This window comes from Trachemys scripta, chromosome 3 (assembly GCF_013100865.1).
Source record: "Trachemys scripta elegans isolate TJP31775 chromosome 3, CAS_Tse_1.0, whole genome shotgun sequence".
Classification (NCBI taxonomy): Eukaryota; Metazoa; Chordata; order Testudines; family Emydidae; genus Trachemys; species Trachemys scripta.
Window position 1 is genome coordinate 15,016,117 of NC_048300.1, and position 25,774 is coordinate 15,041,890.

At 42.7% G+C, this 25,774-nt stretch overlaps 1 protein-coding gene across 5 annotated transcripts in view; it reads right to left on the minus strand.

The window, feature by feature from the left end:
- The window catches only part of KIF16B (kinesin family member 16B), a 219,476-nt gene that overhangs the window by 185,581 nt on the left and 8,121 nt on the right, over positions 1–25,774 (minus strand). For all 5 annotated transcript variants that reach the window (XM_034764167.1, XM_034764168.1, XM_034764166.1 and 2 more), the window contains exon 2: positions 2,193–2,262. In XM_034764167.1, coding sequence (XP_034620058.1) covers positions 2,193–2,262 — 70 coding nt within the window. The remainder of the gene's footprint in view (positions 1–2,192; positions 2,263–25,774) is intronic.

Consider the following 25,774-nt stretch of genomic DNA (forward strand, 5'->3'; position numbering starts at 1 on the left):
CACAAACTTCATACGAGAGCACATGAAGAGAGAGCATTTTAATGAAAGGCTATCCCTTTTTGTTATTCTAACAAATATACATGCAAATATACATACTTAGTGGTGAAAAAAGTAAGCAAGTAACATCTGCTTTCATAAGAAGGGGGATAGTCTTATTAAAAGAGCACTGTAGGCATGTTACTCTATTTTAAATTACTTTTAATGTAATGGCTCATTTTTGTTATGTTACTATGTAATGTTTACTATTACTAGTTATTACAAGTTAAATTCTGTGTAGAAAATTCTAAGACAATATTCTAAACATTTACTTAACGAACAAGCACTTTGCCATGTACAAACTGAATTGCATATGAAAGCACAGATGTAATTAAAATGGTCATATATGCCTTCAGCTTAAGGCTATTATCATGCTGGAGACAGACTGCTCATGACATTAGCAATATGTACTACTATCTGAGTCACAGACACAATTCTCCTTTCTGGGAAGGAACATAATGTAGTTGTTAAGAGCGGGGGATTATGCATCAGGTATATTGGATTTTATCTCCAGCTCTGCCACTCGTTTCACTATGTCATCTTAAGAAAAGTATTTCAACTTCTGTGCCTTGGTTTATTCAGCTATAAAAAGGCTGGAAGGCTTGTGTACATGAAAGGTGCATCAGGCAGAATAGTGCAGGATTCTCAACCTTTTTCTTTCTGAGGCCCCCGCAACATGCTATAAAAATTCCATGGCCCGTCTGTGCCACAACAACTGTTTTTCTGAACATAAAAGCCAGGGCCAGCGTTACGGGGTAGCAAGCAGGGCAACTGCCCAGGGCATTATGCCACAGAGGGCCCTGGGATGCTAAGTTGCTCAGGCTTTGACTTCAGCCACGGGTGGCAAGGCTTGGCGCCCCAGGCTTCAGCCCCAGGCAGTGGGGCTTCGGCTTTCTGCCCTGGGCCCCAGCAAGTCTACTGCCAGTCCTACTTGGCAGACCTCCTGAAACCTGCTCATAGCCCCCCCAGTGGGCCCCGGACCCCTGGTTGAGAACCACTGGACCAGTGTTTATAAAGCACTGATGAGACGGTGCTACCATAGCACAAAGAAAAACATCTAAAGAGATTTGACTATGTAGCATTATTTAAATAATAAAAGTTTAAAGACCTGCATTTTTTGTTAAATGAGCCAAAAGTATGTTAATTTGCTGAATCCATCAAGTAACAGAGGCATGATTATTTAGCATATTTTAACTTTATTGTACCTTTCCCTCATTCCCATTTCAAATTCTTTTGAAATAAAAATCTCAGCCAATTCCTACTTCTGTGCTGCCCGACTATACACAATGTTGAGCTATCACATCTGTGGTGAGGATAGCAAGAGTGCATGCAGATAACTTGCCATAAAATGCTATCTTTCACCAATTTTTTCATTTATTTCACATACATTCACAATATATTTCATTTTATACATTTTTCTGAAATCCCAGAAGCCATGTGTATTAAGAAAGTCTTTGTAAAGCCACCCCATATAAATACAAATCTAATGGTATAACCCCTTTGGGGTATTTGTACATCCAGCTTAATTCCTGATAGCAGATGTAATAGCATGGTTTATGTAAGAGATGGTCAGCACAACTAGGACCTTAAAGGATTTTAAATTAGTTATGTGTTGAAAGCCTCTTTAACATTTGTCATTGGAGGCTTTCAGAACATCAACATATCTTTAAATATTTGCAGGTGAGTTTTGCACACCTTGAAAAATTCTGCATACCTGGTGCAGTTAGTTGTCTTTTGGCAAGTAAGAAAAATTTAATAAGATTTTTAAATCATCTTAGTAAATAGCGGCAAGTAGACCTTCCACCTGATTTAGTATGTTTTCACTACAATTTTGGAAGGCTGTTTGTACAGCAGGATGGAAAATTGGAGTTCATTAGAAACAGGGTATAAATGTTTCTCCATTTTAAGCACTCATCCTCCAGCTAAGTGAATGGCCACAGCAATAGGAATACTTAAGAAACAGGTCCTATTTGTACAACAAACAATAGTAACTTCCCTATCTTGGTCTCCAGACAGCACTTCAAAGATGTAGATAAGCCAGAGACCAAAGGCCTCTCCCTAATATCAAATGGATACTATCAATTACCTATTTATCAGAACCTTGTTTTGATGGCTAACTTGGTTATAATTTTTCCTTCCCAAATGAGAACACTCACCTTTATATTTGTGATTGTTGTTTTATTTTTTTCCATTGAAATAATAAATTTAGCATCCAGGTCCTTTTCCCTGTAAATAAAAAGCATGATTTCAGTATGTTGGGAAAAAAAGAAAAAAAAAAAAACCTTTATCTTGCACATAGCAATCAAAGATGAACTGTTTTTATAAGACTACTTAGCACTGTATATGAATATTGGTCAATTTCCTTTTTCATTGAGGCAAATTGCTTTACATTTCTGATATATTTGTATTGCCCGGGCTTATTTCCAAGTCCCTTCTAGGAAAAATTCTACACCAGAAGTTTGATTAGACACCTAAATTAATAGTTTTCTCTTACTAGCAGATCTGATCCAAAGCCTGGGGAAGTTGTTGGGAGCATTCTCCAGCTAGCTCTAAAAAGCATTATGAAGGAAACTTTAACTCTTTCCACCGAGTTGGCAACAATTCTGTTTTGGCCTGAACCAGGACCCAACTTGGCTACACGGCCTAGGTAATGGACTGAGTACTGTTTTAACTGCAATTCTTCCTTAGAGAGACTCAGTGTTGACAACTCTCGCAATTTTACTTAAAAAGTTTCACAATATTTGGTGTTTTTTGTGATGTCCCAGCTGCTAGTATCTCAGCTTTCATTTAAAACAACAAACTAGCCTTCATGGCATTGGTGGGCAACCTGTGGCCCACAGGCCACATGCAGCCCATCAGGGTAATCCGCTGGGGGGCCACAAAACAGTTTGTTTACATTGACTGTCCACAGGCACGGCTGCCTGCAGCGCCTAGTGTCCGCGGTTCGCTGTTCCAGGCCAATGGGAAACAAACTGTCCCGTGGCCTGCCAGCGGATTACCCTGATAGGCTGTGTGTGGCCATGTTGCAGAGATTTGACTTCATTATACCTAACTATAAAACATGAGTAGTCCATATGTATATTTGTAATTACATTTGTTTTAATAAGGTTACCCATTAAAAATATTGTTACACATAACATCCCATGCATTATAAAAATGTGTGAAATATAAAAGCTAAACTAAGAGCAAGTAGTGCTGTACACCAGACAAAATTATATTCACAGTATTAGTCAAAAATCACATCAGCTTCTACAAATATCGGATCGACAAATCACCTAGCAAATAAATAATCATATCTGACTGACATACAGCAAAGTAAAAGAGGTTAAAATAATAATAACTGTGTTTTCATGATTTGATATTTACTTAGGCCAGATTAAAATGAAAAATATCAGGGAGTAACTTCTTCCCTCTCCCCTCCCAGCCAAGGAATAGCCTTGCCAAGCGCAAGTGGACCAAGGAAAGACTTTTGGTTTAATATTTCCCTCCAAATGGTAGGCTGGAACATCACTTCTTAATCATTGTTCATTGATAAGTCACCCTTTACCCCGTTCAGTCTTCTTCTAGAAGTAATTCTGAAGGAACAGGAGAGCCATTTTAAAAACTCAGTCAATGAACAAAAGATAACAAATAATAAGCCAATAAAGATGCTTATTTACATATCAATACATGATTACATTATTTTCTAACGCAATAAAAACAGACTTTTAATAGTGTATAGTTAATGCTGTAATTTGAATTTAGATTTACCAGAAAAAACACTAGAACTGCCTTTGAAGATGATCTCTTTATAACATTGATTTTTTTTTTTCCCCACAACTTCTTCCAGCTCCCTGACTAGCTCTATATTTACAGATTGAAGCAAAATAATTCTGGTACTGGTGACAGACAGGGGAAATGGAGAAAGGTTTCCAGTGGTATTGTTACCAGGAGATGGTGTAAGAGACAATCGCAATCTACCACCCAACACTAGGTTTCAGAGGGGTAGCCGTGTTAGTTTGTATCAGCAAAAATAATGAGAAGTCCTTCTGGCACCTTAGAGACTAACACATTTATTTGGGCATAAGCTTTATTAGGTTTCCAATGCGTGATTTTTGTAAGTTGACAGGGTCCCTTAAAATCTAAATGGAGACCAATTATGTAGCCATAATGCAGTCTAACATTACTCCGCTGCAGTCTTTATACAAGTATTATTTGGAATTGAATTTTGCTCAAAACATTTGGGACTGCACGCTTCATCTTAATTACCAAAAAATTAAGCAAAGTAACAAGCTGCCATTCACTGTCCCATTACCATTATATGAGCATTGAAGGCCTGAAAAGAAGACTATTGCAGTTAGCAACTTTTACAATACACAGTATTTACATGCAATCTGAGCAGTAGTTCACAATTTAGACAAGAGCTTCAAACACTGCCCAAAAACACATTATCACCACAAATAAGATACAAGCCTCTATTTCCCTTCCCTTCGTTATACAAAGTAAAATAAAGGGAAAGGCTACCAAAACGAGTTCACGTTTAATGGCGTGATCATTTATTGCATTGAAAGAACTTGTTTCCTCTGAAATCAGATCTATTCTCAAGCTAATGCTCCACTCCAATTTTCAGCCTTTCACCGCTGCCACTTCATACACTATGCCGAGCTCTATAATTAAGCTTACAACCTATGACCTCTTGGCTCAGAACCAATGTTATAAAGTGATCAAGACAGGTAAATTGCTTGACACGGATGTCAGGAAATATTTTAACTAAGTATTTAGTATTAACCCTCTAGTACTACTAAATTCAGATATTCACCCAGACAGTAGGGGGGAAAATTCTGGAGAACTATTACGGATATCAGCCCCGTGTTTCAGTATCAAGAGTACCAACATCAGAAATTAAGGTACACTAACACACAGGTCGGCAACCTTTCAGAAATGGTGTGCCAAGTCTTCATTTATTCACTCTAATTTAAGGTTTTGCGTGCCGATAATACATTTTAACATTTTTTAGAAGATCTCTCTCTATAAGTCTATATATAATATAACTAAACTACTGTTGTATGTAAAGTAAACAAGGTTTACAAAATGTTTAAGAAGCTTCATTTAAAATTAAATTAAAATGCTGAGCTTAAGCCACTGGCCTGCTCTGCCCGCTGCCAGTCTGGGGTTCCGTTCACCTAGGCCGGCAGCGGGCTGAGCGGGGCCTGTGGCCGGAACCCCGGCTGGCAAGGGGCCGGCAGCCAGAACCCCAGGTTGGCAGCAGGATGAGCGGGACCAGCAGCTGGGACCTCAGACTGGCAGCAGGCTGAACAGGGCCAGCACCCCAGACCAGCAGCGGGCCGAGCGGCTCAGCCCACTGTCGGTCTGGGGTTCCGTCCGCTGGCTCCTGACAGCCAGGGTCCCGGCTGCCGGCCCTGCTCAGCCCACTGCCAACCTGGTGCTCAGGGTGGGGGGTGTTGATGTGCGGGGGCAGGAGTCAGGGCAGGGGGTGTGAGGGGGCTGGGTATGTGTGGAGGGTGCAGGAATCAGGGATGGGGTCGTGGGGGGAAGCAGGGGACTGGGGTATAAGGGGGGTGCTCCCTGCAGCTCACGGCAGGGGGCTGGAGGGATATGCCCCGCTCCTACCCTCCTTCCCCCGCCTCTTCTCCGCCTCCTTACCGGTCTGAGCAGTGAGGACGCTGGGGCTGCTCTTTTCCCCTCCCTCGCAAGGGCCATCGGCGGCAGGGAGGGAGAGGAGGCGGGGGAGGGGGAAGCTTGGCTGCCGGCGGAACCTGACCTACAGCAGCAGCCGGCAGGACCAAGCTTGCTTCTGCCCCTGCCAGACACAGCGGTAGGCGGGGGTGGAGAAGAGCGGGCTGGGTCAGGCAGGATTTTTAATGGCATGCTGCTGCCTGCCGGGGTCCGGCTCAGCCCACTGCCGGGACCATTAAAAAATTGGCTTGCGTGCCGTCTTTGGCATGCGTAGCATAAATTGCCGATCCCTGGTCTAACCTTAGTCTGTATGTCTGACAAGTGGATTATCTGCTCACAGATTTAATAATTCTTCTTCACTTTTATAGGGCTAGTATCCGACATTAGGCAGAGCCATGAGGTGGGCTGGTACATAAACTGTACTGATCCAGGAGAAGAACTGAGAAACTGTGACTTAGAGACACTCCTGAGTCATTTTTCCTCCCTTGCTTTCTCTATGCGCTGCATTACTACCCATTCCCCATCAAGATTCTACTTCCTCGCTCAACTGCTCCACAGAGCAAGAAAGCAGGCAAGTAGTCCTTATTCCTATACGCTTGGACTTTAGATCTGTCCAGCCCACATAAGAGGAGGTTTTTTTCCACTGCATGGGCATGTAATCCAAGCCAAACCATTAAAACTATCCCCCCACATTTCAAGGAACAGAGTACACCTCATTATATCCTCTTGTGATGTCACTATTCCAGTCCTTCACAAGCCTTTGTCAAATTTCTCCCACAAGGAAAGGCAACCAAGAACTGGAAAATCCTGGCACAGAAAACATATAAACCAGGGGTAGGCAACCTATGGTACGTGTGCCAAAGGCAGTACGCGAGCTGATTTTCAGTGGCACTCAGACTGCCCGGGTCCTGGCCACCGGTCCGGGGGGGTTCTGCATTTTAATTTAATTTTAAATGAAGCTTCTTAAACATTTTAAAAACCTTATTTACTTTACATACAATAGTTTAGTTATATATTATAGAAAGAAACCTTCTAAAAATGTTAATATATATTATTGACACGCGAAACCTTAAATTAGAGTGAATAAATGAAGACTCGGCACACCACTTCTGAAAGGTTGCCGACCCCTGATATAAACAAATGAAGGGCAATCTTGGGACGCCATTTTTATACATAGAGCAGCAAAAGGGCACAATTTTTGCCTTTGCTTCACAGTTCACCTTTAAGATGCTGCTGAAAATTGGAAAACACCTAGAAATAATTCAACTGTCTTTGTTCTTTATTATTTGATTACTCATGAAATATTCATCTGCTCTTGATGCTTATTCCCACAAGGAAGGCATGGTTTTATGTTTATCATTGAATTACTTATACAGTAGTCAATTGTGATGTCACAGAGGAAAATTTTAGGAAGAGAACCAGTACCAGGAACAAGACTTGTTTTGTTATCAATAAAAAACAAAAAGGGAAAAAAAATACACAGAAAACCATCAAAGCCCTTTTTGAATACAGTGTTTTTAAAGGTGTTCTATTTCATAGTACTTCCAAGGCAGTTACAGAATGGCAGCACAGAGACTACTCAACTTGCAGACTGAGCCTCGCTCTCATAAAAGATACTACTAATTTTCCTTGAAAGCCTTCTAAAATGAAAGGAAAAACGTTCTGTGATAAATTCCCAAGAATATATTCTAAACTGCAGACAACTAATCCAACATCAAGCAGTACTGGTTTTAATTGAAGAGCAGATGAAGGATTTTGTACTGTTAACTATTCACAAGGATGATTTGAGCACAAGGATGATTTTATTCACACTTTTTTCTTCACTCTAGTTTTCTCATGGCCCTGATGTTTAGGCCAGTGGTTCTCAACCTGGGGTACACGGTATGCAGAGGTCTTCCAGGGGATACATCAACTCATCTAGATATTTGCCTAGTTTTACAACAGGCTACATAAAAAGTACTAGTGAAGTCAGTACAAACTAAAACTTAATACAGACAAAATGAGAAAGTAAGCAATTTTTTCAGTAATAATGTGCTATGGCATAAAATCAGACACAAAAATACAAAAGTAAGCCAGTAGTTTTTAAGAAAGATGAAACTTGGGGGTACACAAGACAAATCAGACTCCTGAAAGGGGTACAGTAGTCTGGAAAGGTTGAGAGTCACTGTCTTAGGCAGTTCAGGAAGATTCTGCTATAGGTGTTTCACACATCTGCAGTCTCTCTCACACACACACACACACACACACAAGATAGCAGCTGGGCCCTCTCAGGCTGAGAAATAAGGTGCAGGCTGCTCTAAAGTAATGTCATGCCTCTCAACATGAAAAGATAGGGAAGAAGAGGAGTTGGGTTGGACCAATGGGGGGATGGCCAACTCCTGAAGTGCATGTGGAATTGTGCTTTAAGAAAGGGAAGGGTCTTCACTACTGCCATTGGCCAGCTGGGGAGAGGAAGACAATTAACTCTCAGTCAATTTAAAGCCTTCCCAGATGTCCAACAGCTCTCTTGCTGCTCTTTTCCACACTGTGATTTAGGTATGTTGAGCTGTGGTCCCAGTTTGCTTGCATCTGACTGATCACCTGTTTGAGGGAACAGAAAGCAATTTTTTCCTGTTGGGACAAATTAGGAGGGCGTCCAAAGGGTTTTCACCTTCTGTGCTTCACTGCATTGTGAAAGCACAATTTAGGCTGAAAGGAATAAGAATAGGAATTTTCATATTAGGCAAAATATAGGGATGTTTACTTTGTTGCAACTTGCATCCCCTACGGACAAAGGCTACAAGGGTCAGCTTCCAGAGGTAAAAGAGACCCAAGATATGGCTGGTAGATCTTATGCCTGTAAGGAGAAGGGGAGACCTCAAGGGTATGTCTACACAGCAACTAGACATGTGGGGTTTTCTCTGCTGTGTAGACATACCCTAAGTTTTCACAGACTGAGGTACCACTTGGTGCCCTTGTGGTGCTGTCCAGCAGGTTGCCAGCTCAGACTAGAGCAATTCACCTGTATGTGAATATCAAATAAATAAATAATAAAATGTCACAGTGTGTGTTCAAGCCAATTCACTTGTTAGAATATATCAAAAGAAATGATGACTGTTTTGTTTTCACCTTCTGTATTCTGATGTGTGCTATCACGTTACATGTAGTTACATTGTGTATACCCTGTAATTAGACAATCCTAAATCAAAGGTGTATTAGTATTAGGATGTGATTTTACTTAATGTGTAAAGCTTCATGAAAAATTAATGAAGGATTCTTTCTGGCTATCACATTGTGCTTCCATTACATTTATCCATCAAATGGGAGCCTTGGAACTGTAAATGAAGAAGCATGCTAACTTCAAAGCATGGGTCATTGTTTTAGACTGTGTTTAGTCAACAGACGAAAAGCCCAGGCTGTGATGGAAACACTTGCCAGATTGCTTTCCAGGGAAGATAGCTATAAGACTTGATCTCTGGACTGATGGATTTGGAAAGGCTGGAATACTGAGTGACTGGACAGAGATCCCCAGAGCTATTCCAGGTAACCCTGAGAGATATATGAAAAACTAGCAGATTACTACATCTCTGCTATCATATTGGACTTACAACCTTGGAATCACCTGTTACTATATTTTATCTCCTTTAACATCTCAAGAACTCATTTCTTTTTCATAGCTAATAAACCTTTAGTAAGGCCTTGTCTACATTAGACAGTTTTGTCAGCAAAAGCTGCCTTTTGCCGACAAAACAGTGGAGGTGTACACACTACAAAGCTACTTTTGGCGGCAAAACTCTGCTGTTTTGCCAACAAAATAAAACCACCTCAACGAGAGGCATAAAGCTTTTTGTGGCAAAGTTCAAGTGTCAAAGCATCAGTGTAGACGCTGCCATTCATTTTGTCAACATACCTGGCCTCCCTCAGTATCCCACAATGCTTGCCGTGACCACTCTGCTCATTGTTTTGAGCTCAGCTGCCCTGCATCGAGCTATGCAGGCATGTGCCCTTCCCCTTTCAAAGCTCCAGGAAGTTTTGACCTTCCTCAGCCTGGAGAGCTCAAAGAGCTGCTGAGGATGCCGCTTCCAGCACTGAGGAGACTGTGGGAGAACTGAGAACCATTAATGTGGAATGTAGCTCTCCCGGGCAGGCAGGCAGAGCAGGGTGCTGCGGGGGCAGAGTGTGTGGCGAGACTGCTGAAGCTGCTGTCTGAATTTAAAGAGACAGTACGCAGACACACACACACACTTCCCCAACACACACACACTCTCTTATATATACACTCACACACACACACACACAGTCTCTCTCACACACTTCCCCAACACGCAGTTTCTGTCTCTTCCCCCCTACGGTTGCCAACCCTCCAGGATTGGTCTGGAGTCTCCAGGAATTAAAGATTGAACTTTAATTAAAGATTATGTCATGTGATGAAATCTCCAGGAATACATCCAACCAAAATTGGCAACCCTACTTCCCCCTGCACACACCCCCTACGCGCGCACACACACGCTCCCTGTCACACAGTCTCCCCTTTCCCCACCTCATTGCAGTTGAAAAGCGGCTGGCAGTCTAGTAGGATGCCCACGGAATGATAGGATTCAGAAATCAGCATCATGTGACGCTGTACCTGCCACATGAGGCATTGCAAACCCTTCCCAAAGCATCCTGTGGCCAGCTCCATAGTAGGATAGCTACCCACGGTGCGCTGCTCTCTGTGTCAATGCAAGAGCCACTAGAGTAGATGGACTCTGCTGACACAAGGAGCATAGTGTAGATATGCAACAGCAGTTTAATTAAAGCAGCATAACTGTTGTCAACAAAATTCTGTAGTGTAGACATAGCCTTAGTTTACTAGAGAAATTGGCTGTCAGTGTTGTCTTTGGTGTATGATTCACAGTATACATTAACTGGGGGGGGTAAGTGACTGACCCTCTGGGGTTGGTAGTAACCTAATGTGAGGGGCTTTTTTGTTTTAATAAGCTTTCATCACTAAGTCCACTTTGTCTGAGTAGTAAAGAGGAGCTGGAGAACTTAAGTGGACTGTCTGCTCCATGTAAGACTAATATAGTAATCCAGGAGCACACACTTGTTACTGGTTTGGTGAAATCTAATTATAGAATATACCACCAGTTTGGGGTGTCTCTCCAGTTTTCTGATAGCCTGACCGGAGACTGTAAATCATACCAGACCATGTGACAATTGGCATAGTCAAACAGGATTCACGTGCCACAAGTCAATTGGGCTTAAAGATTAGAACCCAACACTATTTAAAAGTTTAACCCTTAAAACGCTCAATATGAAATTTAAAGACTAGTCACAATGGGTGAACCACAATCATGAGGATCTTAACTCAAAAGTCTTTAGAAAGTTACGTAAAGAAAGGGGTTTACCCTTTGCGAAGAAAATCTCAGATCAGGAACAGAGTTTTGCTAATGCACTTTAACCAGAAAGCTGATATCTGTAGTTATGGTATCATAACTTGTCACTGTCAAGGTCTCGAAATGCAAAACGAGGGCTGCAGAGGTATCCTACCTAGGGCACAGGATGGGCAGTGCATTGATCCACCGCCCAGACCCCTTAAAAGTAGAGGCCATTAGGAGCTGACCTGCCCCTAGAACAAAGAAGCAAGTCCAATTCTTTATTGGTCTGACCAACTATTATCATGGGTCTGTAAAGGGGTTTAGTGACACTGTGACCCCCATAACAGACCTTACAAAAAAAGGGAAACTAGGCAGGTTGGTATGGACAGAAGCTTGAGAGAAAGGCTTCCAGAATATAAAAGATGCTTTGTCTAAAGAACCTGTTTTAGTCAGCCCTGATTTTAACAAACCATTTGTGCTACGTATTGATGCTTCTAATATTGGATTGGGCGCAGTATTGATACAAGATGGAATGGGGGGGGGGGGAAAAGGCACCCCATTGCCTACTGAAGCAAAAAAATTAACAAAACTATGCCATAATTGAAAAGGAGTGCTATGCCGTGCCCAAACTTCGCATAGGCACAACTCTTCATTAAGGACTACTACCAGGATTTAATGCCCAATAAAGGCTATTAAGTACATTTCGGGCTTAATTTTTTGCTGCTGCCATGACATTAAAGGGGTAATTAGAATTTTGTTTTCATCATCATCCAGCTGTGGTGGCCAAAAAGACTTCCTCAAGTTTTCAATAGAAAATTTACATCTGGGTTCACACCAAACAGAATGTTTCAGCCCAGAAACATTTCAGGAAGTTATGATACCCTGAAACTGGGAGGTGTAACTGAAATAATTCTGTAACCATGCCACTAGGTTTTATTGCCAGACGAGACCTAATTTCTTTACATAGCTTATAACAGGTAGAATTTTTCAAAAGTGTGTAGGTGACTTTGTCTGTAAGTCCCATTTTCGAAAGTGACTTAGGCACTTTTGAAAATTTTAACCCACATCTATAACACATCCTGTGAGTGTCAGACAATACAGTTTCTGAAAACTGAAGCAGAGTTTTGATTCCTCTAACATGATATAAAACGACAACACAGAAATGTTGTTTTTTAGCATAAGTGTACTGCCACACCCATACAAATACTTTCATAAAGGCTATTTTAAGTATCTGTGAACTTTGGGATATTAGACAAAGAATCCCAAAACAGATCTGCAACTAGTGCTGAAGTTACTAATTTTTAAAATCATCTAAGAAAGTTACCTTGAATGCCAAAAAATGTCAAGAGTTGCCTTGCTTGGAGGACATTTTGTGATCACAGATTCCCCAGCCAATAATACATACATTTACAGTAAGGTGCCACTCTAAGAGCTGTTTGCCTTGTATCTCTCTAGTTCTCAGTGGGATGCTAAAAAGGATGTCTTTATGGCACAGTGGGCAAAGTGGGTTAGAAATACAGCACATTACAAGATACAACAGACCACAGAGGAGAGGCTACCAGTTGTGTAATCACTCCTTGTTGGCATCACATAAAATCAGTAAAGATTTGTTATTTGGGAATTTAATCCTGCTTTCATTCAAATCAATGGAAAAACTGCTATAATCTTGAATGGTGCAGGACCAAGCTCTTGATGAATATCAAACACTTCTCCTAAAGGAAGATAGGAGAAGGATTCTTTTAATCTTCTAGTGAAATTCACAACATTTTACTGAAATTGTTTTTACTGTCAGAAGAGTTTCAGTTGTTTCAGTTCACATATGTTTTCTCAAAAAGTTAATTAAAGAGGACCCTATTCATTTTACTGACAAAGCACTTGTTTCAGACGCCGCACTTCCAGTCACTACCCAGCCCAGGCCAGAGAAGCTAATAATCTAACCAGTGGACCAAATTCATTGATGAAGCCTGGTCAACAATATTGAAAGGGAGCAGTTTGAATCTACATTAAGCCTCTTCTAGAAAAGAGCCCTCAATTATTTAAATATTAATTGCACTTATTAGCTGTTTGGCCAACCCTCGATGTCACCAGCAAAAGACAGATTTCATGACATTGGGGTGAGTATAAACAAACCCAGCCAAATAAAATGGGGAGATTATTAAGGCCCTGTCTATGCCAACTTTTAATCAAATCTGTGAATAATTAACAACAGATGGCTCTAAAAATGAGTTGTATCCACATATGCCATGGACTATGTTTGGCTAATAACTATGTCAGCCTTCAGCCTAGCCATCAGTTTGTCTGGATGTTCCTCAGTTATTATTTTTACTCTCCAAAGATGGAATCTCAAATCACGCCTATGTAAATGGCTTGCCCAGTCCTCCTTTCTTACAGCTCTCTGTGGTGTCACATATCCTAGAATGCATTGCTTTACATGCTGCAGTCAGTTTACGTGCATTTCCTCCAGACCTTGTTGAGGCAATATGGGATGAACAGCCAAGATTTTGCAGAATGGACTAATTTTAATATGAGATTTCATACTTTTGTTTGCAGTTTAGCAACTTCATTCTTCCATTCTTCCAGAACTCATGGATAAATACTATCCAGTCCCAATGACTTATTGCTCTTAATTTATCAGTTTGTTCCGGGACATCCACTTTTGACAGTTCTACTCTTTTTCAGGAAATAAAGATGATCTCCCCAACATTCTTTTGGTGAAGCTTGGCTCAAAAAAATAATTTAGCTTCCTTGCAACGTCCTTATGTTCCTCAGCAGCAATCTTTACCCTTTGGTAGGTCACCAGACACACAATTCTCTTGTGGGTAGCTTCTTCCTTACACTATACTTAAATAAATAATTGTGATGTGTTATCTATTTGCTCCTCAAATTCCCCTCTTATCCCTCCTAATTTCCATCTTATATTTCCCAGCGACAGGTTAGGCTTCTACCTCTTGGCTTCACAAGGGTTGGATTTCCATTTCTGAAGGGCTCAAAAGAAAGCTCTTGAACCCTGCCATTTAACATTGTCATCAAAATATAGGGGGTTTGTCTGTTTTTCTTCCCACTCTCACCTCCCAAAAAAGACATCAACAAAAAAAGCAAGGAGGAAAGGGGAAGAAAAACAGACAAACCCCCTATATGTGAGACTCTGTTATGGTTGCTTAAGTATCCTCCATGTTGAGTCTAAAGATTTTGGTTTCCCTACATTCAAAATTAATGACTTTTTAACTAGCTTCTTCACCCTTTTTAAAACTCTCCTTCGTAAAATTTAATATCACATTGCTAGATTTTTATACAGCACTCCTCCAAGGTTGAACTTAATACAGATATTAGTGGCTCAACTATCGTTACTTCTTGAACTACTTCTCTGCATCACTTTGGACTCCGACCAGAACAGCTTTTCCTCTGGCGCTCAGAACTAGGGCCTGGCCTACACTACAGACTTATAGCAGTATAACTACGTCAATCAGCCGTGTGAAAAATCCACCCCCCTCAGCGATGTAGTTATACCAGCCTAACCCCCAGTGTAGACAGCGCTATGTCAGCGGTAGAGTGCTTATCCCATCAACATAGCTACTGCCTCTCGCCGAGATGGATTAACTATGCCAACAGGAGGAGCTCTCCTGTCAGCACAGGAGTCTGTTCACTTAAGTGATACAGCGGCACAGGTGAATCAGCGCAGCTGCGCTGATGCAGCATTTTAATTGTAGACCTGCCCTAGATGTTACAAGAACAAGACAATTAAAGGTGTCCAATTGTGACATTTGACCAGTTTGTATGCAAGTAGCTGAAGTCACTCATTAGTACTGTATTATTAGACTGAACTGTCTCTTTGAAGTCCTTCAATATTATGTATTCAATATTCTTCTCCTAATCAGAAGACTAGTAGTATAATCTTAGCCTATATTTGTATTTTTATGACTTATGATTTCTATCCATATCCAAACAGATTCACAAGTCATTAACATCCTATTTGTAAAACTAAAAGATTCCATGATCCCTATCTCTATGACCAAGTCAGTCCTTCCTGCCTAGTTTATAGCCCAATATTACATTATTTCATTAATTTTCATCTTTCCATCATGTTTCAGTAATTCCTACTCTATTATGTTAGCATCCTCTTTCATTGTCAGACATTCTACTTCACCTCTGAAATGAAGAGATACTCTTCCTTCATATACTTGGTTCCCCCCCTCAAGATAAGAAAAGCTTTCTCAACTGGAGATCAGAGAAGCCAGTTCTGAGATGAATTTGTTCTACGCTGTCCTTATATGCCACCTCGAAAAATAATTATGTCTCTGTTCAGCAACTCTGGCCTCAAGATTCTGTACCCGGGCTCTGAAGCCATAATCTACACTATATACCACTTGATCACAAGTTAAGTACCAGTAATTGTATATGACACCCTCAGTTCAGAAAACTGAGTAGCTCCCACCTTGATTAAACTCATGTCGGTATCCTACCTCCATAGTTTACTCTGACTTGTTACTGCGTTTTATATTAAGTTAAAAGATAATTTAAATAAATAACTAAAATTTGAACAGTGTCTTCAAGACTGAGCACTCTCCCTGAACTGACCTATAAGACCACATATTTCTTCCCACTTCTCCTCAGCTGTGATACGTACAAGTCTGGCTCAAAGAGCAGATGGGGTTATTAGGCATTTATACATTTTTACAAGTATACATTTTTATAAGTAAAAATAATTTAAACCTTTGAAAATGTAAATGTTATAAATGTGTCCCCTCCTACTGCACCCTTCCTATATCACTTGTGATTTTAGATTATCAACTCTTTGGGGACAAAGCCCATGTCTTCATAAAGCTGTTGATCAAAGCCTCTGGGTATCACTAGGATACATATATTGAATGATAACTTTAGTCAACTAGCAATTACCCTCTTGCGCTCAATCTTTCAGAGCTTCACTATTTCTAGAGCATCTCTCCATTTAAGAATATACTCTCAATAGCTATGGTACCTCTGTATTTTGTATCTAACCACTATAAACATGAGGACTCACTCAAACAGCTGGCCCTACCTATAACTCATTCATTTCAGCAAAAAGAACAGGAGTACTTGTGGCACCTTAGAGACCAACAAAAAATTATTTATTTATTTATTTTGCTCAAATAAATTGGTTAGTCTCTAAGGGCCACAAGTACTCCTGTTCTTTTTGCTGATACAGACTAACACGGCTGCTACTCTGAAACCAGTCATTCATTTCAAATACTCAGACTTCAGAGATACCAGTTCAAGGAGTGTAGTTGTATTAACTGTTCACAACTGTAACAACTTTTTAAACATTTATTTTAAAAATTATGGTCTAAATCTCAAAATCAGTGTTAATTTCAAATCAAATCTCAGTTGTGACAGATTCTCTCTCTCTCTCTTAGGCCTGGTCTACACTAGGCGTTTATGTCGAAGTTAGCGCCGTTACATCGAATTAACCCTGCACCCGTCCACACCGCGAAGGTATTTAGTTCGACATAGAGGTCTCTTTAATTCGACTTCTGTACTCCTCCCCGACGAGGGGAGTAGCGCTAAATTCGACATGGCCATGTCGAATTAGGCTAGGTGTGGATGGAAATCGACGCTAATAGCTCCAGGAGCTATCCCACACTGCACCACTCTGTTGACGCTCTGGACAGCAGTAAGAGCTCGGATGTTCTGAACTGCCACACAGGAAAAGCCCCGGGAAAATTTGAATTTGAATTCCTTTTCCTGTCTGGCCAGTTTGAATCTCATTTCCTGTCTGGACATCGTGGCGAGCTCAGCAGCACTGGCAACGATGCAGAGCTCTCCAGCACTGATGGCAGTGCAAGCTCAGAATAGAAAGAGGGCCCCAGCATGGACTGATCGGGAAGTCTTGGATCTCATCGCTGTGTGGGGCGATGAGTCCGTGCTTTCCGAGCTGCGATCCAAAAGACGGAATGCAAAGATCTATGAGAAGATCTCTAAAGACATGGCAGAGAGAGGATACAGCCGGGATGTAACGCAGTGCCGCGTGAAAATCAAGGAGCTGAGGCAAGGCTACCAGAAGACCAAAGAGGCAAACGGACGCTCCGGATCCCATCCCCAGACATCCCGTTTCTACGAGGCACTGCATTCCATCCTCGGTGCGGCCGCCACCACTACCCCACCACTGACTGTGGACTCTGAGGATGGGATAGTGTCCACGGCCGGATCCTCGGACATGTTAGCGGACGGGGAAGATGAGGAAGGAGATGAGGAGGACGAGGCAGTCGACAGCGCTCACAACGCTGATTTCCCCGACAGCCAGGATCTCTTCATCACCCTTACAGAGATCCCCTACCAACCCTCCCCAGCCGTTACCCCGGACACAGAATCTGGTGAAGGATCATCCAGTAAGTGTTGTAAACATGTAAACATTTATTTGTAACAGAACATGATTATTAACAATTTAAGAAATGGGTTTCTCATGATTAGTTTGATTAACTTAACGGTTCAGTCATGGGCAGTGCAACTATTTGAAAAAAATCTAGCAATGTCCGGTTTTGCATGATTGTCCTGCCCAAGCCGCTCTACTGTGTAGTCCCTGCTACTGCAGCTACAGTAAGATGCGGTCTATATGTCCGGGGATGGAGCAGAAATCCTCCTGGGACATCTCAAGGAAGCTCTCCTGCAGGTAATTTGAAATCCGCTGCATTAGGTTCTTGGGGAGAGCGGCCTTATTGGGTCCTCCGTAGTAGGACACGTTGCCGCGCCACGAGACTAGCAAGTACTCCGGAATCATTGCTTGGCACAGCATGGCGGCATACGGCCCTGGTCTTTGGAGGCTTTCCCGGAGCATTCTCTGTCTGTCGCTCTCAGAGATCCTCATGAGGGTGATGTCGCTCATGAAGACCTGCTTTGAATGAGGTAGGGGAATGTTATTAGTGTTGGCTGGTTTGCAGCCACGCGGTGGAGGCGGGAAAGGGTCAGCCGAAAGGGATCGTTCCCGGGGACAGCCGCGAGGGTGTGGGACAGGAGCAAACTTCCTGCTTGCCGGATTGCTGGCAGCAGGGACCGACATTGATTTCAATGTGAAATGAGGCCATTGCTAATATTAAAGTTTTAAGCTGCCACGAATCTACGGCTTACCATGTCTGCCTGCAACAGAAATTCCGTTGTCCTGACAGGGTTCTCAAAAGTGCTCTGCAAAACCACAGACAGTGAATGCGAAGGCCGAGAATTCGACCTTGTGCTGAGTGCGCATGTGATAGGTGCTGTGCATGGTCCTGTTCACAGAGAAAGACTATGTTCTTTGTTCACAACTACATTTATCTTTCTGAGGAATTCACTCCCTTTTTCCCATTCCCACAGCCCCATCTGCGACTGTCTCACAACCTAGTCTGTCATCACACTCCCAGAGGCTAGGGAGGATTAGGCATAAGAAGAAGAGGACACGGGAGGACATGTTCTCGGAGCTTATAGCCTGCTCCCGAGCCCAGGCAGCACAGCAGACCCAGTGGCGGGAGAACTTGTCCCAAATGCACCAAGCCAACATGGATCGGGAGGAGAGGTGGCGTCAGGAAGACCAGCAGGCGACTCAAACCCTGCTTGGACTACTGAGGGAGCAAACGGACACGCTCCGGCGCCTTGTGGATGTTCTGCAGGAACGGAGGCAGGAGGACAGAGCCCCGCTGCAGTCCATCTCTAACCGCCCTCCCCCGCCACCAAGTCCCATACTCCCTTCACCCAAAGTGCACAGAAGGAGAGGCGGCAGAGTCCCTGCTAACTCTCACTGCACCCCTGCAGAGAGCTCGAGCAGCAGAAGGCTCTCAGTCCCCAAAGTTTGACAAGTTCTTTCCTTCCCGCCTGACACAAGCCCCCGTCCAAGTTTCACTTCCCAGTCCCCTGTGTAGTTGTTAATAAAAAATATGTTTCTGTTAACTAATGTTTCCATCATGTTCTTTTGGAGGAGGGGGGGAAAGGGGGTTGGTAATTGGACAGGACAGTCACCTTTGGCAGGGTACATAGTCGGGGGCAGGCACAGCAGCAGGGCACATACATAGTGCAGTGATGCAGTGACTACTTACCCTGGTTAGTCTGGGAGGTTCTTTTCATGTTATGTGGTGGGAGGTGGGTTGCTCTGTGACTTTGTGGCACGGGAGGGCAGTTAGAGATCTGAAGCGGCGGTCCTTAGGCAGGATCACAGAGCCACACAGCAGGGGATCTGTAAGCGTCCCCCCCCGCCACAAAGTCACATAGTACCCCCATACACACAGTCCCTATCAGGAGGGGTGACAGGCTCCGTTGAAAGAACCATCCCACCGCACCGGAGCCTGTCAGTCCTTCAGTTTAGAAGCTGCATTCGCGCGACTACACTACACCCGCTCCGCACCACAGTCTGCGTCCCAGTTTTAAAAAATTCCCGCGAAAACAGTATTACAGAAAACGGTGTGCTTTAACAAAGTAGAACTATTTTTATTTTGAAACGTGTGTTGGAAGTGGGGTGAAGGCTTCTCTGTACACAAAATTAGAAAGTCACAGGTTACCCTGCTCACTCAGGAACTTTGCTTTCAAAGCCTCCCGGATGCACAGCGCTTCCCGCTGGTCTCTTCTAATCGCCCGGCTGTCTGGCTGTGAGTAATCAGCAGCCAGGCTAATTTCCTCAACCTCCCACCCCGCCATAAAGGTCTCCCCCTTGCTCTCACAGAGATTGTGGAGCACACAGCAAGCTGCTATAACAATGGGGATATCGGTTTCGCTGAGATCACAGCGAGTCATCAAGCTTCTCCATCTCCCCTTGAGACGTCCAAAAGCACACTCCACCACCATTCTGCACTTGCTCAGCCGGTAGTTGAAGAGTTCTTTTTCAGTGTCCAGGGCACCTGTATAGGGCTTCATGAGCCAGGGCATTAGCGGGTAGGCTGGGTCCCCGAGGATGACTATAGGCATCTGCACATCCCCAACAGTTATTTTGTGGTCCGGGAAGTAAATACCTTGCTGCAGCCGTCTAAACAGACCAGAGTTCCTGAAAACATGAGCGTCATGAACCTTGCCCGGCCATCCCACGTAGATGTTGGTAAAACGTCCCCTGTGGTCCACCAGTGCTTGCAGCACCATGGAAAAGTAGCCCTTTCTGTTAATGTACTGGCTGGCCTGGTGGTCCGGTGCCAGGATAGGGATGTGAGTTCCATCTATGGCCCCACCGCAGTTTGGGAATCCCATCGCTGCGAAGCCATCTATGATCGCCTCCACGTTTCCCAGGGTCACTACCTTTGGCAGCAGTACATCAACGATTGCCTTGGCTACTTGCATCACAACAACCCCCACGGTAGATTTGCCCACCCCAAACTGGCTCGCGACTGACCGGTAGCTGTCAGGCGTTGCAAGCTTCCAGAGGGCTATGGCCACTCGCTTATGGACAGTCAGGGCTGGTCGCATCCGGGTGTCATTGCGCTTCAGGGCAGGGGACAGCAACTCACAAAGTTCAAGGAAAGTTCCCTTCCGCATGCGGAAGTTTCGCAGCCACTGTGATTCATCCCAGACCTGCAGCACTATGCGGTCCCACCACTCAGTGCTTGTTTCCCGTGCCCAGAATCGCCGTTCCACGGCATCAACATGACCCATTGCCACCGTGATGTCCTCGGCGCTGGGTCCCCTGCTTTCTGAGAGGTCTGTGCTACTCTCACACTTCAGGCCATCACCGCGTTGACGTAGCCTCCTCGCCTGACTTTTCTGCATCTGCCTCAGGGCAACCTGTATGATAAGCTGCGAGGCGTTGAGAGCGGCCACAACTGCAGCGATGGTTGCAGCGGGCTCCATGCTCACAGTGCTGTGGCGTCCGCGCTGTCAATGACTTGAAAAGTGCGCGAAATGATTTCCCGCCGGCGCTTTCAGGGAGGGAGGGAGGGCGGGAGTGATGGACGGATGACGACAGTTACCCAAAAGCACCCTGGCCCCTTTTTTTTTTTACCCAGAAGGCATTTGCGGCTCCACCCAGAATTCCAATGGGCGGCGGGGACTCCGGGAACTGTGGGATAGCTGCCCTCAGTGCTCCGCTTCCAATGTCGACGCTTTCCCCGTTAGTGTGGACTCACAAAGTCGAATTACTGTCCTTAGTGTGGACACACACGTTCGACTTTGCAATATCGATTCCAAATATTCGATTTAAGTAAAATCGAACTACTCTCGTAGTGTAGACAAGGCCTTACTTTCTAGTTCATCATGGGAGTTACAACCTTATGATTCACTGTCTTTTCCAGGTATGGTTGCAGGGAGTTCACAGTGAGGGGTGGAGGTTTCAGTTTATTTTGTAATTCACAACTTTATTTATGTAAGACACGCAGGCGCCTCAAAAGTGTGTTTGATATAAATCACTAAAATAAATGCTTATGTTTTTAATATAAGCCACTATAAAAGAAATACAGTTTGAATATTCAGGATGCAAAATGTTTTAAACAGTTTAGCCTGCACAAATTAAGAATTCTAAAAACAGAAACGTAACTAAGTTTGCACCACACATTCCCACATTGCCATTATGCTCCAGTCACAATGGCACTGGAAACATTTTGTTCTTTACTGCTACATACGAGAATGGTGGAAACAGGGCAGCAATTGAGATAATCCATTATAATGCTTGAAAAATATGAGGCATTAACATTAAAAAAAAATTGGAAAGCTCAGGAAAGCAAGCATGTGTAAACAGAGGCATCCTGTACTTCCATATTGTATGCAAGCTTAACTGCCAGCCCAACCATTCAATTAAAGGAACACAACATTTAGCCTATTAGAATTAGGGGCTCCATCCTGCTCTATTCAAATCAATAGGAATTTTACCATTAACTTAAATGAAAGTTGGACCAAGTCCTAGCTGTGGGATACACACAAATGGCAAGAAATGTACGGGGTGTCCTGCAGGGTATGCATAGACCTGTACATACATCACGTTACAAGAGGACACAGAATCATATGGAAGTCAGAAACAGGAAGTTACCTATAAGGTCATCTAGTTCCAGTCCACTTCCCCGTTCATGCAAGATTATTCCTTATACTGATTTCAAATATTTTAATCGAAGAGTTGTAGAGTCTCCAACTGACTAAGCTTTCGACTCTTACCTTGGGAGACTATTCCACAGTCTAAAGAAATCTCCATATTAAAATGTATTTCTTTATACACAGTTTAAATATCCTTTATTAATTTCATCTCATTGCTCTTAAGATAAGGTGCTATAACTAAATAATTAATACCTCTTTCACCTTGGTATATATACCCTTCAAATAGTTGTTGACTTATGTCTTCTAATCTCTTCTGGCAGTTGTAACATGCCTTTATAAAAGCTACACATTTAGTTCAGTCTTTTCTCTCAAATCAATCTCTTTAGTCACTTTTATTGCTCTTTTAATGCCCTCTGATTGGTCAATATGTTTCAGGTAATGAGGTGCCCAGAACTGAACACAACATTCACGGTATACTCACACAGGAGCCACATAGAAAGGAACCTTCGAGCTTGATGCGATGCTTCCATGCATGGAAGCCAAAAGTGCATTGCCCTTTTCTGAGGCCATATCATAGCAAATTCATGATCCCACATTCTAAATAGCAAAACTTCAACAAGCACCAAGGGAGAGGGGAAAAAAACAGTTTGGCATGCTTGATGAAAGATTACTAGCTTTACTGCTTCTCAGATGAGAGAGACTGGGAAAATGCATGCACCGCTCCAGAGGATGGTAATCATTAATCAGTGCCACCCCCCTCCCCATCCTGCTGTGGAACTGTTGACATTGGCATCTCTCTCTTATGACATCCAGTGAGCATTCCCACTATCTGACGACTTCGTGCAACACATCCTCTTTTATCCCTGAGAGGCTCTGACCTGCTGTTTCTCCAGGTCTCAGCCTAACATTGTTTTTCATTGTCCGACCATGTCAGAAGACAGACAAGAGGCAATGGATGTGGTTTAATAAAGCTGCAGCTGTATTCACCTAAAATATCTGGGAGTCCCCAGCAACAAGTTCGACAGTGCAGGTCAATCATCCTTTCCTTAATTGTTTCCACATAATCCCCAACCAAGTCAAAGCAATACTACTGCTGGTACTTCACTATTCTCCCCTCATATCAGGTGAAAGGGGGCTATAAAAGGAGGGTAGTTGGTGGACAGCTGTACAGGATGCAAACCCCAAACTCCTTCCCCCTCCCCCCACACAGCTCCCTTAAGGGATGTTTTCCTTCAAATCCTTTTCATAGATTCATAGATTATAGGACTGGAAGGGACCTCGAGAGGTCATCGAGTCCAGTCCCCTGCCCGCATGGCAGGACCAAATACTGTCTAGACCATCCCTGATAGACATTTATCTAACCTACTCTTAAATATCTCCAGAGATGGAGATTCCACAACCTCCCTAGGCAATTTGTTCCAGTGTTTAACCACCCTGACAGTTAGGAACTTTTTCCTAATGTCCAACCTAGACCTCCCTTGCTGCAGTTTAAACCCATTGTTTCTGGTTCTATCCTTAGAGGCTAAGGTGAACAAGTTCTCTCCCTCCTCCTTATGACACCCTTTTAGATACCTGAAAACTGCTATCATGTCCCCTCTCAGTCTTCTCTTTTCCAAACTAAACAAACCTAGTTCTTTCAGCCTTCCTTCATAGGTCATGTTCTCAAGACCTTTAATCATTCTTGTTGCTCTTCTTTGGACCCTTTCCAATTTCTCCACATCTTTTTTAAAATGCGGCGCCCAGAACTGGACACAATACTCCAGCTGAGGCCTAACCAGAGCAGAGTAGAGCGGAAGAATGACTTCTCGTGTCTTGCTCACAACACACCTGTTAATGCATCCCAGAATCATGTTTGCTTTTTTTGCAACAGCATCACACTGTTGACTCATATTTAGCTTGTGGTCCACTATAACTCCTAGATCACTTTCTGCCGTACTCCTTCCTAGGCCGTCTTTTCCCATTCTGTATGTGTGAAATTGATTTTTCCTTCCTAAGTGGAGCACTTTGCATTTGTCTTTGTTAAACTTCATCCTGTTTAACTCAGACCCTTTCTCCAATTTGTCCAGATCATTTTGAATTATGACCCTGTCCTCCAAAGTAGTTGCAATCCCTCCCAGTTTGGTATCATCCGCAAACTTAATAAGCGTACTTTCTATGCCAATATCTAAGTCGTTGATGAAGATATTGAACAGAGCCGGTCCCAAAACAGACCCCTGCGGTACCCCACTCGTTACGCCTTTCCAGCAGGATTGGGAACCATTAATAACAACTCTCTGAGTACGGTAATCCAGCCAGTTATGCACCCACCTTATAGTAGCCCCATCTAATTTGTATTTGCCTAGTTTATCGATAAGAATATCATGCGAGACCGTATCAAATGCCTTACTAAAGTCTAGGTATACCACATCCACCGCTTCACCCTTATCCACAAGGCTCGTTATCCTATCAAAGAAAGCTATCAGATTGGTTTGACATGATTTGTTCTTCACAAATCCATGCTGGCTGTTCCCTATCACCTTACCACCTTCCAAGTGTTTGCAGATGATTTCCTTAATGGATTTCCAATCCATTTTATCTGACAACCCATACCAAGTACCTATACTGGACATCTGCCCTAAGGAAGCATCAGCAAATTGCTTGGCTGCCTCTCCCTCACCATGTCCCACAAGGCCATATCACCACTCCTGTTTTATGATCCTGAAAGTGGAATTGCAAGAAAATATCCCAATCCCTGGGACATTTTGACCTGCTGTTTCTCCAGTTCTTAGCCTACAATGTTTTTCATTCTGTCCCTTACCTTTAGACAGCTTCCAATTTAATCAGCCAAGTCCACTTCCTCTTCAACTCTTTCACTTGATGTAATCTTCCAACAATCTCCTTCATGTTGTAATCGTTCCCTACACATTTTGCATATAAAAATGTATCCTTGGCATGGTATATGCCCGCCTGAATGTGATTTAAACTCTTTGAACCAGGGACAATTTCTTGTGTTTGCAAAGTTCCACACATAACATTCCATAAATACCAGTTATTAAAATGAAGAGTGTAAAAAGTCATTTTTGCTTTTAACAGAATACTGAAGACATGTCCTACTTTATCCCAAGAGGTGCTCAGTGAAATTATTTTAACGACTTTATATTCAAAAGTCAACAGATGAGAAGCAGAAATTTATTGTATAGAGAGGAGAAAGTGCTCTCACCCATGTTATTTATTTACAAAGTTAGCTGTTGCCAGTTCTTAAAATAGAACCTGGGTAGGTCTCAGCATTACAGCCTATTCCATGAAGAAAACAGGAAAAAATCAGGGTAAAAGTGAAGTAGCATTACTGTTGAGTAACAGATTGCCATAGTAAAACATTTAATGGCCATTCAACAATGTGTTAGCTACTAGTAAAAGAAAATCAATCCAGAATTTAAGAAGATAGTTGAGGTATCTCCATTTAGGACCAACAGTTGTTTCTTACAAATTCTCTCTTTTGAAAAGAAAAAAATAATACACACACACACACACACACACACACACCACAAAGCCCATGGTTCATATTTGTCCAAATACTTGTTATTTAAAAGAATACTTCAAAAGCTAAAGTCCCAAAATCTCTAAAATCATAGCTAACGCTAAAGTCTCTAAAATCATAATGTTGTGGGGAAAATTTTAAAATTCAATTTAAAGCCTATGTATTGTCATTGTTAGATTGAGAAAACTGCTAAACCAAAGTGCCATAGTTTCCCTACCTCTTAAAGGTCAGTTCTTTAATTTAAATAAGTTCTGTTTTTTATACT